Source organism: Bos indicus, chromosome 6 (assembly GCF_029378745.1).
Source record: "Bos indicus isolate NIAB-ARS_2022 breed Sahiwal x Tharparkar chromosome 6, NIAB-ARS_B.indTharparkar_mat_pri_1.0, whole genome shotgun sequence".
In the NCBI taxonomy this organism is placed as follows: domain Eukaryota; kingdom Metazoa; phylum Chordata; class Mammalia; order Artiodactyla; family Bovidae; genus Bos; species Bos indicus.
Window position 1 is genome coordinate 31,155,798 of NC_091765.1, and position 15,632 is coordinate 31,171,429.

General features: G+C 37.2%; 1 protein-coding gene across 3 annotated transcripts in view; it reads right to left on the reverse strand.

The window, feature by feature from the left end:
* Window positions 1-2,080, reverse strand: part of SMARCAD1 (SNF2 related chromatin remodeling ATPase with DExD box 1) — a 91,208-nt gene extending 89,128 nt beyond the window's left edge. For 2 of the 3 annotated variants that reach the window (XM_019962450.2, XM_019962449.2), the window contains exons 1-2: window positions 1,942-2,080; window positions 1,094-1,332 (exon numbers count right to left, since the gene is read on the reverse strand). In XM_019962450.2, the coding sequence (XP_019818009.1) occupies window positions 1,094-1,283 (190 nt within the window). In that variant the 5' untranslated portion in view covers window positions 1,284-1,332; window positions 1,942-2,080. Of the gene's footprint in view, window positions 1-1,093; window positions 1,333-1,606; window positions 1,814-1,941 lie in introns of those variants that run through there. The other variant, XM_070790871.1, reaches the window with a different exon arrangement.
* Between the last annotated feature and the right edge of the window lie 13,552 nt (window positions 2,081-15,632).

The window sequence follows — 15,632 nt, forward strand, 5'->3', positions numbered from 1 at the left end:
AATAAACATTAAAATATAACTTCTAATATTCCTTTCATCCTTCATTAGAAACTGAGTGACATAAATGATTAAAAGTTTAAGTTCAAGAATTAGATTGCTTGGATTTGAGCTCCGGTTCCACCAACTTCCCAACTTTACCCACCAGGTCTCATTTCTTCAAAATGTGGGTAATATCTTGTAGGCCTGTTTTAATAAGAGAATATGAACCACTCACCATTATGACTAAAACATAGCAGCAGTTCAAATATATACTAATAGTTAACTGTCAGAAGAACACAGATTAAGATGGGGATGCTAATTTTTGGCTTTCTCAAACCCTACTGTTCGTAACAATTTGCTGAAGAGGTTAAAAAAATGAAGAACCACCATGAAGAACACCAATTATTGGGACTTCCCCTGTTGTCCAATGGTTTAGATTTCAAATGCCAATGCAGAGGTGTGGGTTCAGATCCTTGGTCAGGGAGCTAAGATCCCAGATCTCTTGAGGTCAAAAAAATGGAAACACAGAAGCAATACTGTAACAAATTCAATATAGATAAAAAAAAAAACAGTCCATATTAAAAAAAAAAAAAAACTCAAAGGAAAAAAAATTATTCATATGCACTTTGGAAGTCAGTGGTTGGCAAAATCTGAATGTGACCTGCTCTTCATTTGTTCATAGACGTTTTCTTCAGGCAACCTTGAATAAAGTCTTAGCTCACAGCAGGTTATCAATTTTTTTGGGGGAAATACTGGAATGAATTTAAATGTGTGGCAGTAACAGCCTCAAAATCTATCATAGGACTGAATCACCTAGTTCTTTTTCCCATAGCTGCCATTCTGACCTAAATTCTGATTTTAGCTGCCATCACTGGGCCATATTTAAGAACTTATGCAGAAGTGAAACAACTATGGACGGATAATCAGTTGGAGGTACATGGCGCCTATGGCAGCCCCGAAGCTGCATGTAAAAGGGCATGGTGAAGGACAATGCATCAGTATGTATGACATCAAGAACAGAAATCAGAATCTCTTCTGCTTTTCTTCTTAAAAAACAAAAACAAAAACACGAAACTCTCTTGATGCTGTATCAATTTCTAACATTGTAACTCACCTGTTTTTTCAGTTACATCTGAATCAGGGGTGCCTGCCCTGCTAACTTCCCCTTCAGCATTCTCCTCTTCAGCACTAAGAGAAATTGGTGAAGAAGGGCCAGGCTGGGAGGGTTGAGGGGTTGCTTCGGGCGCTTCCTCAATCTTATTTCTTTTCTCAAAGCGAAAACGGTCCAGGTTGAAAAGATTCATATTGATATAAACTACCACTTCGTGGGGTTTGGCGCTATAGGTGAACTATCTGCAGGGAGAAAATAAAAAGAGAAAAAGAGGCCATGAAAACAACATAAAATACAAAGCCACAGCAGTTCATTCCCAAGGCAATTAAGTGCCCGCAAACATGCCAGTGGCTCAGCATGACTATTATGGCTGCGCTTCATTGTTAGGCCATAACAATCAGGTGGACAGGGGTATCCTTTTAAAATTTTCCATTGCTTTTTTTCACTCCCTCTCTCCCCCACCCCCGCCCTTCCTTCCTAGAACCACACGCTGACCCTCGCGCAACCTCCTCTTACCCCAGCACGCGCGGGCACGTTCCCCACGCTAACTCCCCTGCGGGCCGCGCGCCCGCCCACAGTGAGAGAGACTCCCTGTACTAAGATGCTCCCTGCCTCGAGAAAGGACGTGCCAGGGCCCGTGCCTCGACACTGCAGGGACACAAAGGGGCCAAAGCAGGGGAGCGGCGGAGGCCGTAGTGGCGGGCACCCGCCCGGAAGTTGACGCGGCGCGAGCCCAGCTGAGAGGAAGCTGATAGGATCAAGAAAACACAGGGAAGATTCAGAAGTGCAGACTGCTGAGGCATCTCTTTCAACGATCGCTTGCTCTCTATCACTCTCCCCCTAGTACTTACAGTCTTGCAACTTCGGTGCGCTTAACAAAGAATGAAAAGCAAAAATAATTCTTGGCGTGCAGCGACGGTAGCCGGGCCGGGACCTTCTAAAACAGCACGGAGAAGCCCAATGAGCGCGCAGTGATGACGCAACACGCAACCTAGGCTTTTCTCTTCCCCAGCGACGTGCGAGGGGAAAAATGTCTAGGCGCGCGCCGTTGTCATGGTAACCTGTATCCGCCTCTTTCCCTTGGAAGCGCGCTTGTGGCCTGTCTCTCCAGGTTAGCCAGAAAGTTGTTAAGTAGAACAATAATAAATAACACAATGACAATAAATAGCCTAATAAGGATATTTAATATAATATCTGACATATTATAATCTATACATTTATATAATCTGTAAACAGTATAACACCGTTGTTCTAAAGGCATTACGTATAATCGCAACCCTTTCAAGAAGCCTGTTTTTATAAAACAAGGAAACTGAGGCCTGCAGATGTTAAGTAGCGAAGAGGGAAAATCGAGGTATGTTGAATTTAAAAGCGTATTAACTGCCTCTGCACTGTTGGTGGGATTATTCCTAGAGTGGAATATGACAATTCACATATCTTGATAGAAGTATTAAGAATATTTCCTCTCTTTGCTCCAACATTAAAATAAACAGACAGTTTTTGAATCGTAATTTGATCCCCTGGTTGGCATTTACCTTGAAGAATTTCTATAAGTCATTCTTCTGCCAAATACATTGGTCGTTGTAAACAAATTAGCACTGTTTTTAAATCAGTGTTTTGAATTATGTAACGTAAACCCACAATTTGAATTGTGTAATGTAAACCCATAATTACAAAAATTAATTTTGTAATTAATTATCTGGGTCCATAAGATTCAGGATCAATGACTGAACAATTGGGATTTCCATTGTACTTATCCTTGATATCCCATGAAATGCCCTAGATTTATGCATTAACTTATAAATAGTAAATTCTTTTTGTTAATGAAAAATATTTGCTTTAAGATCTCCTCTTAGCAACTTTCAAATATGCAATACAGGATTATTAACTGTAGTCACTGTGCTGTATGTGTAATAGAAAAAAATGAATCTTTGCTTTACATGCAGAAAGATCTAGCATTGAAAATGGATTCGATTAGCTTGATGACTTTGGTCATATTGTAAATAACATCTCTGAGTCTCAGTTTCCTCATCTTTAATTGTGGTTGATGATACTATTGACATCTTTGCTACCATTAGGGGCTTGTGTTCATGCATATGGACCCCCACCTCAAATGTCCAAGTCTGACACTACCTAGGAGTTGGCATAGATTTTAAAAAAGTATGCTCTGTTAAGTTTGAGTTTTAGATAAACAATGAGTATTTTTTAGCATAATTATGTCCTATGCAATATTTGGAACTTGTCCATACTAAACAGTTACATGTTGTTCGTCTGAAATTTAAATTTAACGACGTGTCCTGTATTGTATTTGGCAAACTTACTTTCACCCTACCACTTTATCACCCCTTTGACCTAGGGACTTTTTGGTACACATTGGTCTAAGGATATAGATACTAGAAACACAATTGGCCCTCAACAGAAAAGACCTGGGGAAAAGTCACTGTTAGCCATTTTGGAGCCATGTGAGCAGAGCATTTTGAGAACCAAGTACTCAAAAGCAGTCCACCTTATTCCAAGAACTCACTTGATGATTTGAACAAACCTACTTGGTTATTTTAAGGAATAAAACATTCATTAGATTTGTAAATTTTGCTAAAACTTTTGGCTCATTCTCACTATGGTAACAACTAATTTTTTTTTATTGTTTTCTACTTTTAAGTTTTTTTAAAGAAATAATTGAAGTATAGTTGATTTATAATGTCGAGGCTATCCACTAAAAGTATCCCAAAGAATTTTTTTTAATTTCAAGAATTTACAAAAAAAAAGTCGTGCAAGCCTTTTTTCTTCCCCCACCAAAAAACCCCCTTTATAGAGCCTATAAAGGGACAAAAAAAAAAAAAAAAAAAGTAAAAAAACTTGTTCATTAAACTAAATGCCTGAAGGTAATTCTGCAGTATCTACAGAGATGTGGAGGAAAGGATTAGGACTCAGCAATTTTCTAGATCGTATGTGGGTGTGTGTGTGTGTGTATGTGATTGGCCAAAAAGTTAAGATATTAATTTATTACAGAAAAACCCAAATGAGTATTTTGGCCAGCCCAATATTATTCATTTGTGCAAGAAAAAAAATTTAATTTTATATCTTGGAAATACGTCTTCCTTAAAATGTTCCCAAAGACATAAATCCAGCTTACAGGGTAAAGAAATGAAGGTTTCAAGAATGACCAATTCATGGTGTAAAAGTATTCTGTTGAGACTAAACACAGTTAGATCTTAATAATTATAAATAAGGCATACTAGTCAACTTTTTGTTGCATTACCAATATAAAATTTTAGTTGAATAAAACAATAAGCTTGATTGTCTAGTGTAGGTCAACTTCAGATTACAACGACTGTCTGCACAAAGTACGTATTCGTAAATATTTGTTAAGTGAAAATAACCAGACAAAATTTCAGAGCAGATAGATAAACAGAAATAAGTTTTAGAATAAGCTGAGAATCTTCAAAATGATGCATGCTATGGAAGAACAACATAAACCAGAGCTTACAAATCTCAGAAAAGAGTTGACACATCTCAAGAAAGAGAAGTAAAAGAAAAAAAAAAAAAATCTTAGATTAAACTAGATGTAAAATATAGATAAACATAACAGATAATGCCTTAAGAGAAATAGAGGAGGAAAAGAATGTTAAAATTTGAAAACTAAAAATATAAAGCTAAATATATTTCAAGACAAAATAATAAATATTAAAGATAAGCAAAGAAGGTCCAACATAATTATAATTGAAGTCACTTAATTGCACTCATCTCACACACTAGTAAAGTAATGCTCAAAATTCTCCAAGCCAGGCTTCAGCAATACATGAACCGTGAACTTCAGATGTTTAAGCTGGTTTTAGAAAAGGCAGAGGAACCAGAGATCAAATTGCCAACATCTGCTAAATCATCGAAAAAGCAAGAGAGTTCCAGAAAAACATCTATTTCTGCTTTATTGATTATGCCAAAGCCTTTGACTGTGTGGATCAAAATAAACTGTGGAAAATTCTGAAAGAGATGGGAATACCAGACCACCTGACCTGCCTCTTGAGAAACCTATATGCAGGTCAGGAAGCAACCGTTAGCACTGGACATGGAACAATAGACTGGTTCTAAATAGGAAAAGGAGTACGTCAGGCTGTATATTGTCACCCACTTATTTAACTTAGATGCAGAGTACATCATGAGAAACGCTGGTCTGGAAGAAGCACAAGTTGGAATCAAGATTACCAGGAGAAATATCAATCACCTCAGATATGCAGATGACACCACCCTTATGGCAGAAAGTGAAGAGGAACTAAAAAGCCTCTTGATGAAAGTGAAAGAGGAGAGTGAAAAAGTTGACTTAAAGCTCAACATTCAGAAAACAAAGATCATGGCATCTGGTCCCATCACTTCATGGGAAATAGATGGGGAAACAGTGGAAACAGTGTCAGACTTTATTTTTGGGGGCTTGAAAATCACTGCAGATGGTGACTGCAGCCATGAAATTAAAAGACACTTACTCCTTGGAAGGAAAGTTATGACCAACCTAGATAGCATATTCAAAAGCAGAGACATTACTTTGCCAACAAAGGTCCATCTAGTCAAGGCTATGGTTTTTCCAGTGGTCATGTATGGATGTGAGAGTTGGACTGTGAAGAAGGCTGAGCGCCGAAGAATTGATGCTTTTGAACTGGGGTGTTGGAGAAGACTCTTGAGAGTCCCTTGGACTGCAAGGAGATCCAACCAGTCCATTCTGAAGGAGATCAATCCTGGGATTTCTTTGGAAGGAATGATGCTAAAGCTGAAACTCCAGTACTTTGGCCACCTCATGTGAAGAGTTGACTCATTGGAAAAGACTCTGATGCTGGGAGGGATTGGGGGCAGGAAGGGGACGACAGAGGATGAGATGGCTAGATGGTATCACCGACTTGATGGACGTGAGTTTGAGTGAACTCCGGGAGTTTGTGATGGACAGGGTGGCCTGGTGTGCTGTGATTCATGGGGTCACAAAGAGTCGGACACAACTGAACTGAGCTGAACTGAACAGAAGGAAACCAAAGCAAAGGTGTGGAAGAAGTAACTATAGCTGTAATTCAAAAAGCATTTCCTAAAAATCATAAGGATTTCAAACTATGTATTGGAAGAATATATCATTTACTTGAGAATATCAACCCAGATGGCCAACACCAAGACATATTCTAGTAAAATTTAGACTTTAAAGAAAGGAGAAGTACACATGTTAGGAGGAGGTTAGAGTGCAATTTCTGGAGTGCAGATGGACCTTTATTTGAATTGAAAATATTTGCAGGAACATATGAGGTTCGATACACATACTGTATAATACCTGTGTCCACTGGAAAGGTATAAGAAAGCTTATATTATTCCCTACCTCCAAGATTTTGGTCTTGAAATATCATTTACCACTATAGAAAACCAGGACTTTTTTCCAGTCAGGATAGGAAATGTACAGAATGAACCTGGAATGATTTTATAAAGCGAAAAGCAAAGAAATTATGAAAGACCACTAACATCATGTCAAAAAGTTTCAGGAGTCAACTTGAAGAGGCTCTTACCAAGGGTCAAAGATGGTACAATTTGAACTTCAGTATGGTTAAAAATTGCAGTTATTTGAAAGCCATTAAATATGTTTAAATATATGAGTTTTTTCCTGTTATTTAAAACAACTGTTTATCTTTAGAGAATGAAAGGAAACAATTATGAAAGGTATGGGGAAAGAATCACGCCTTTATCTTGCCCTTTGTCTATAAAGGGCTGTACTGAGTAATCAAATAATGGATGAAGGGAAGTGGCTACTTATAAAAGTGTTTCAACTAGTAAATGACAAAGAAGTTATAAAATATGAGTTACTGAGTACACCTGGCCCAAATTTCTGACCTACAAAATTGTAATCTGTAATAAAATGGCTAACCACTAATTTGGGGATGGGTTTGTTATGTTGGAATAGATAATTGGAACATATCCAACTTTTTCCAACATTTTTGTCTCAAATGTACTGATTCTCTCAGTTACAACTAAAATGTTCCTTATTTTCCCTTCTTAAAATACTGAGAGGGCTTCCCAGGTGGTGTTAGTGGTAAAGAACCCACCTGCCAATGCAGGAGACCTAAGAGACATGGTTTCCATCCCTGGGTCGGTAAGAGCTCCTGGAGGAGGGCATGGCAACCCACTCCAGTATTCTTGCCTGGAGAACCCCATGGACAGGAGCCTGGCAGGCTACAGTCCATAGAGTTGCAAAGAATTGGACACGACTGAAGCAACTTAGCATGCAAAATACTGAGATTCAGAAACTCTAGAAATCTTAGGCTCATTTCCTGTTTACCTGAAGTTTGGAGTAACTGAGTCCAAAAGTCAACATTTGATAGGTTTTTTTAATGTGTTGTCACATTTTCTCTCTGCCTTCTTTGCCAGAATTATTTCCCACAATAGTGTATATAATTCTTTCTAAGTCATGTAAAGGAGGTTTAAGGCACCTCTTCTTTAGAAATATAGTTAGTCACAGGAAGGCATTATCATTTCTAATTTGTATTAAAGTGTTATTTATGATTCAACATGGTAGTTAAGATAAAGTGTCTAAAATGTAGACCATAAAATAAAATTTTGTCAGTAGGATTACTCAAATGTAGTGACTAAGATGTCAGAAATAAATTACTATCAAAGGTACCTATGGAGATAGAAGTCACTTTTTACATTAAAATAAATATTTATGTAGAGGTGCTGTTGTGATGGTTAATTTTATGCATCAGTTTCACTGGGCTAAGGATGCTAAGATAGCTGGTAAAACATTATTTCTGGGTGTGTCTGTGAAGGTCTTTCTGGAAGAACTTGCCATTTGAATTGGTAGACTGACTAATGAAGATTGCCTGGACCAATATGGGTGGGTATCACCCAGTCCATGGAGGGTCTGCATAGAACAAAATGGTGCAAGAAAGACCCACTCGCTGAATCTGCTTGAACTAGTACATCCATCGTTTCTTTCCTTCAAATCTGTTCTCAGGCCTTCAGATTTGAGTCTTGGACTGGAAAAACACCACTGACTCTCCTGGACTTCCAGCTTGCAGAGGGACCACTCAGCCTAAAAAATTGAGTGACTCAATTCCTCATAGTAAATCTCTTCCTGTATACATATACATCCTATTGTTTCTATTTCACCATAGAACCCATAGCTGCCAAAATCCTGTTAATTACCTGTTAGTTTTGAAATGGTCTCAGTGAAAATGTTTGCTGGAATCTTCAAATTTCTTCATCAAATAGGAGGAAAGGCTTTGTGAGAAGTTAATTTTTATTTGTTTTTGCCTTATATTCACCAAAATAAAACCATGAAGCAATTTGGGGAAGGAGAAACCCTTCCAAATTTGAATTGAGTAAGAAACCAAGCAAAATAAGAAAGAGCAACAGAGATTTAAAATGGGATTTGCAAACTTGGATCCCTTAACTTGATATCTTAAAAATGTAAACCACACCTGGTTAGTAATGGAAATTTAAACTTGTGTAATCTTACCTCCCACACACATATGAAATGGAAAACACAAGATGCCAAATCATAAAACTAAATGGATTTTTCTTCCTTGGTAACAGGAAACAGACAAATATTATCTATTTGTAAGCAAATACTTCTTTTCCCAGATTAATCATTCTTAATTTAGGGAGGTCCAGGGGATGGTCATGAACCTCTTTTGAGAACCTGATTTTTAAAAAGCTGTGGAATGCCTTCCAGAAAACTGTATATGTACATAATGGATTGTACATAATGGATTGTACATAATGGATTGTACATAATTGTACATACTCCAAGTATTCTGTGGATATCACATTAGGAAATTCTGACAAAGAGATCCTCAATCCAAATAATTTTGGATAAATCCAGGGGAAACTATCCTTGAATGTGACTTCTAGAACTTGAAACCTCTACTAACTACTGTTAACAATTTAAGAGATTAAAAATAATGAATATTTTTCACCTTTTTGTTAATTACTTGCCATTTTATTAACTGTTGTAATTACTTTTCTGGAAAAAGGTAGGATTTAAACTCTAAATAATGCACATTTTTAGTAACCTATTGTTAAAGAGCAAATCTTAGGTTGTATCTTTTCCTTATTTTTTTTTCAACCTAATTTTTCCCCTGTTTTTTTTTTTTTTTCCTATTTATTCATGTCTTATAATTGTCAGTATACTTTCAGCCAGAAACTTGAGTTCACTCATATGTACACATTGCTGACTAATATATCCACAGTTGCTATTTCTGCCACTGTCCCTGTGTAGTTCAGTTTCTTCACAACACTTGTTAGCACTGTTTGTTGTTGTCTACACTGCCAGAATGGTGCTTGATACTTTGAATCATTCAAATCATACATCCAAGTCCACATGTTATTATATTTGTACTTGCAGTATCTCATTTTGTTGTAGTGATTCTTACCTTGAAGTTGTCCTTTTTATCTGACACTCTGCAGATGTTGTGCTTCAGAATAGATTTAAGTCAGGCTGGATCATTGTAATCAATCCTGTACATATATTTTTTTTCTTCTTAAATTGGCCTTTATGAAGAGGATCCAAAAGAAAATAAATTATTTCTTTCCTTTAGCCATTTCAAATTAAATAAACATTAAACATAATTCAGGAGACTTCTTACCACCAGATGTTAGTCAAAACATAGTTCTAGGGATAGATTACATGTTAATATTTTACATTTTTATGCACTGTATGTTGTCTGTGGACTGTTCCTACTTAGGTATTTGATAATAGTATAAATGCCTTTTGTTACATATGTCTGTATTCTTGAAAGTAGAAGTGTTATTGAACCAAAAACATGACTTCAAAAAATAGTCATGGATTATAATCAGCTATAAACTGATTATATAAACTTATAATAAACTTATAATCAGCTATATTGAGAAAGATGAACTCTTAATAAGAAAGTAATAAAAATTAACAAAGTCATTATGAAACTAAAGATACCTGGGTTCAAATATATGTTATATAAGTACCCATATTAGAAAATAGTACTCATACTAGAGAGTTTCTATGGATTAAATTAGAAATAATTCATGCTTAGGGTAAGACTTGGCCAATAGTTAATGTCAAGTAAATATTATTTTTAGAGTGGAATTCATCTTACCCAATGGCTTAGGCTTTCAGTAGTCAAATTATGTGATGGACCATTTTAAGTTAAAATTATCCTTAAAAATTCTATACGCACGGTAAGTCGCTTCAATCGTGTCCAACTCTGTGCGACCCTATGGACAGCAGCCCACCAGGCTCTGCCGTCCATAGGATTCTCTAGGCAAGCATACTGGAGTGGGTTGCCAGTTCCGTCTCCATACTGATATACTAGTAAGTAAAAGTAAAAAGTCGCTCAGTCGTGCCCAACTCTTTGTGACCCCACAGACTGTAGCCTACCAGGCTCCTCAGTCCATGGAATTTTCCAGGCAAAAGCACTGGAGTAGGTTGCCATTTCCTTCTCCATATAAATTCTATAAGTCAGTCATAAATTATAATGTATATAGATTTGTGTATGTTAAATAACTTCCATTACTTTATTTAATTAATCATTATTAACCACTACCCTGTACCAAAGAACTATAAGAGGTGCTGGGAAATATAAGAATGAACAAGACTGATGTGATTCTTGTATTTCTTCAGATAGCTTAAATTCTGTCAGTGAGAGAATTAACCAAAAATGGCTATGATAGTGAAAGTAAAGTATATGGTACTAGATGGGCTCTTATGATTTGTTGGAGATAACTAGGGGAGAAGTGATGGCAGAGTCCTGAAGGATGGCTACAAATAAGTGAGTACATATATACCAGTGAAGGAGATAAAGTGGTGACAAGGAGGGAAAAGGCTAAAGTCCTTTAGAGGTCGTTGTACTTAATCCTCAGGGTAGAGGAAAAGATCAGAAGTTTTAAACAGTTATAGGTAGGAAAATTGACTCTGGTGTTTATAAACATTGAATTGGAGTGCAGCAAAAATGAAGGCTTAGTTCTGTAAAAATAATGACAGCTAATAAATATAGAGGAATGATAAAACTGTTAAACCACTACTTTGGTGGTGCTGGTTTAGTCACTCAAACCCCGTGGACTGTAGCCTGCCAACAAGGACCCAGATTTCCTTTTTCTCCAACATTCCTAGCATTTCATCCACATATCATCTTATGGTTGTTTGTCAGCTGCTAAGCTGCTAAGTCGCTTCAGTCGTGTCCGACTCTGTGTGATCCCATAGACGGCAGCCCACCAGGATGCCCTGTCCCTGGGATTCTCCAGGCAAGAACACTGGAGTGGGTTGCCACTGCCTTCTCCAATGCATGAAAGTGAAACGGAAGTCGCTCAGTCGTGTCCGGCTCTTCGCGACCCCATGGACTGCAGCCTACCAGGCTCCCAGGGCTGCACAATTCTAAACACAAGAAGAGAAGTGCAATAAGCTCTTTTTTTTCATTTATCTCCTTATTAGAAAGCCAGTCAGAAGACTTCCCCTATCAGTTTATTGAACAGAACTGGGTCACATGTCTACCTTTAGATAAAAGGGAAGCCTGGAAAATGAGAACTTGGATGTCCTAGCTTTGTAGTAGAAATTGACAAAGAAAAGGGGGAAGGGCAGATAGGAATGTTGTACACACTTATGTGGCTCTCCATTGCTCCAGGAAAAGGTACGCATCTTTAACAATGACACCAAGGTTCTGTGTTCTGCCCCTTGACCTTTGAATTCCTCTCTAGTTATCTTTAGCCATGACCCTCCTATCCTCACTGTAGTCAACCTGAACTTTCAGTTCCTCCTGTGTACCATTCTCCCTCCAGTCTTTACACAAATTGTTCTCTTGCCCTAAAAAACTGCTCCTTGCATTCTGGTGATGTCTTGACCTACTTTATTTAGCTAACTGACTTTGATGCCCTCCTGCAATCATTGTCAGTAATCTTAAATTATACAGTGTTTCCCTATCAGATGTCATTATCACACTGTAGTATAATTGCTTATATAACTTTCTGTCCCTGTTCATAGATTCTAAGCTGCATCTCAGAGCCTATTGAAGCATTCTTCAAAATGGATACTCTATAAACATTTTGGGAACAAAGGAATGAAGGACTTGAGCTCAGGCCGAAACTCACCAAGTTTAACTGGGTTAAATGAGAAATAATTTAAAAAATATGTAAATGTACTCTTAACAATTTGATATACAAATGTCTTTATTATTTAATGGTTGAGTTTGGCAATTAAATTGTAGGGGGAAAATAGGTATCAAAATGTAATTGGTTAAATGTGAATTCTTAGTAAAAATTCTGGGAAAGGTGTATTAAACAGCATAATCCCAAATCTGTTTTTGCCATATTCAACCTACCTAAGTGAAACTATTTAAGTGTACTTATTTATTTGATGAAGGATTTCAAAAGTGAAGGGAAAAATCATTATTCCAGCAATGATTTGTCATTACAGGTCTGAACTGCCAGAGGCACCAAGCCACCCCAGATCTATATAGCATGAGTCACAAATTAAACAGGTCTTTACTGTATCTGAATCCCAGTTCCTAATCATGAAGTTCACTGTGAACGTGACAACATTTTGAGATAAAAGAACTGATTCTGCAAGGGACATTTTGTTTCATTCATTTCTGTAAATTAGGAAAGTCACAGCTTATAAAAGATATGTTAAAATAACAAATTAATTCACAATATGTATTCATAGCTAACGAAGCTCTAAGTAATATAGAAAAGTTTAGAATCATTTTTAAAGCATTATATTCCTTAAAACATTTTATATTTCCTGTAAAATAAGGAACAATGAAGAAAGTGGGGAAAAACCACTAGACCATTCAGGTATGACCTAAATCAAATCCCTTATGACTATACAGTGGAAGTCAGAAATAGATTTAAGGGATTAGATCTGATAGAGTGCCTGATGAACTATGGACGGAGGTTCATGCATTGTACAGGAGACAGGAATCAAGACCATCCCCAAGAAAAAGAAATGCAAAAAAGCAAAAAGGCTGTCTGAGGAGGCCTTACGAATAGCTGTGAAAAGAGAATCAAAAAGCAAAGGAGAAAAGGAAAGATATAAGCATATGAATGCAGAGTTCCAAAGAATAGCAAGGAGAGATAAGAAAGCCTTCCTCAGCGATCAATGCAAAGAAATAGAGGAAAACAATAGAATGGGAAAGACTAGAGATCTCTTCAAGAAAATTAGAGATACCAAGGGAACATTTCATGCAAAGATGGGCTCAATAAAGGACAGAAATGGTATGGACCTAACAGAAGCAGAAGATATTAAGAAGAGGTGGCAAAAGTACACAGAAGAGCTGTACAAAAAAGATCTTCATGACCCAGATAATTACGATGGTGTGATCACTCGCCTAGAGCCAGACATCCTGGGATGTGAAGTCAAGTGGGCCTTAGGAAGCATCACTATGAACAAAGCTAGTGGAGGTGTTGGAATTCCAGTTGAGCTATTTCAAATCCTAAAAGATGATTCTGTGAAAGTGCTGCACTCAATATGCCAGCCAATTTGGAAAGCTCAGCAGTGGCCACAGGACTGGAAAAGGTCAGTTTTCATTCTAATCCCAAAGAAAGGCAATGCCAAAGAATGCTCAAACAACTGCACAATTGCACTCATCTCACATGCTAGTAAAGTAATGGCTCAAAATTCTCCAAGCCAAGCTTCAGCAATACGTGAACTGTGAACTTCCAGATGTTCAAGCTGGTTTTAGAAAAGGCAGAGGAACCGGAGATCAAATTGCCAACATCCACTGGACCATCCAAAAAGCAAGAGGGTTCCAGAAAAAACATCTATTTCTACTTTATTGAATTCCAAGGCTACAGTCCATGGGGTTGCAAGGAGTTGGACACGACTGAGCAACTAACGCTTTCACTTTCACTAACAATGTGCTTGGCATATATGAAAGTGAAAGTGAAAGGCCAGAATACTGGAGTGGGTAGCCTTTCCCTTCTCTGGGGGATCTTTCAAACCCAGGGATTGAACCCAGGTCTCCCGCATTGCAGGTGGATTCTTTACCAGCTGAGCCACAAGGGAAGCCGTGGCATGTATGAGCCTTCAGTAAAATCCTATCAGCTATTAATATGACTCTGGTTCTTATCTGAAAATGAAAGCATTAGGTCTAATGATTGCTAGTGCTTGAAAAATATTTGTGTTCCATTTCAGGATTTTGTGGCCAATGGACTCTGTTGCAAACTTCTGAGGTTTTGTAAAGTTATTATTTATCTGTTGCTTAAGAGTTTTTTGTGTTTGTCTTCCTTGTGATTTCTATAAAACAATATGACCTTAATAATGTAGGAATTATCAAATTCATTTTTAAAATACACTGGTTTGTTTAAACAAACTCAAAAAATTTAGTGCCTTTATTAAGAAAAAAAAATATGTATGAAATACTAGTTTTTGTCAGGCCAGTTTCCCTTAAATCTTATCTTTTTGGTCATTGATTCATGATTGTTTTAAGTTTTTCAACAAGTACTGGCACAGAGCCTCCTTCTAACACATTCCTGTTTGAAATTGACATAGCTATCTTTATTGTCCTGGAAACGTTTGTAGCACATATGTTAGGACCTGTCCCCAAAGATTGTTGAACATCATTAAAAGTAAGTGTTCTGCATTGCTGTAAATTGTAAGCCAGACCCAAGTCAGTCCCAGATGAGTTTCTACATGAATAATAATTTAAAAAAAAAAAATGAAAGAAGGAAAAAAAAAAGAAGTCCTCAGATGTTTAAACCCGCTTAACCATCTATAGTAGAGGGCTTGAGAGAGGGTGATATAATATATGTTGTTTCTATAGCAATCTTACTGTTCCTTTGCTTGCACAAGTATCTAGATTCCAGCAAAGGAAAATGTACAATAGTTCTAAGTATTCTAATGTTCTAATAATCTTCCACTTTTCATCTTTTTCATCCTCTTCTATTTATTCTATCTGGTACAATTTATACTTTTATGCATTCCAAAAGCCTTGGTAGAAAACTTCAATAATTTAAATATCTGTACTATTATCCACATAGCACCTATTATCCTCCAAACATAGTAGGTTAAAACAACAGATATCTATCCTTTCACATTGTTTCTCAGGATCAGGAATCTGGAAGTGACTTTAGCCAGATGATTCTGGCTCAGTGTTTGTCCTGAGATAGCAGTGAGGTTTCTATCTGGGGCTGTGGTCATTGCAAGACTCAAGTAAGACTGGAGGATCCACTTCCAAACTCACTGATGTGGTTATTTGGGGACTTCAAGAACTTACTAATGACCCTGACCATGGGAGCTAACATCCGCCAGAGCAAGTAATCTAAAAAGAGGATGATGGAAGCGTCTTTTATAACCTTATATCATTCCTGACATGCCATCACTTCTAGCGTATTCTGTTTCTCCCACAGACTAACCTAGTACACTGAGGGTATGAAAACCAGGAGGCAGGGGTGATTGAGGGGGGGTGTCTTCTTTTTTAAAAAATTAACTTATTTATTTTAATTAGAGGCTATTACTTTACAATATTATAGTGGTTTTTGCCATACATTGACATGAATCAGCCATGGGTGTACATGTGTTCCCCATCCTGAACCCCCTTCCCACCTCCCTCCCCAT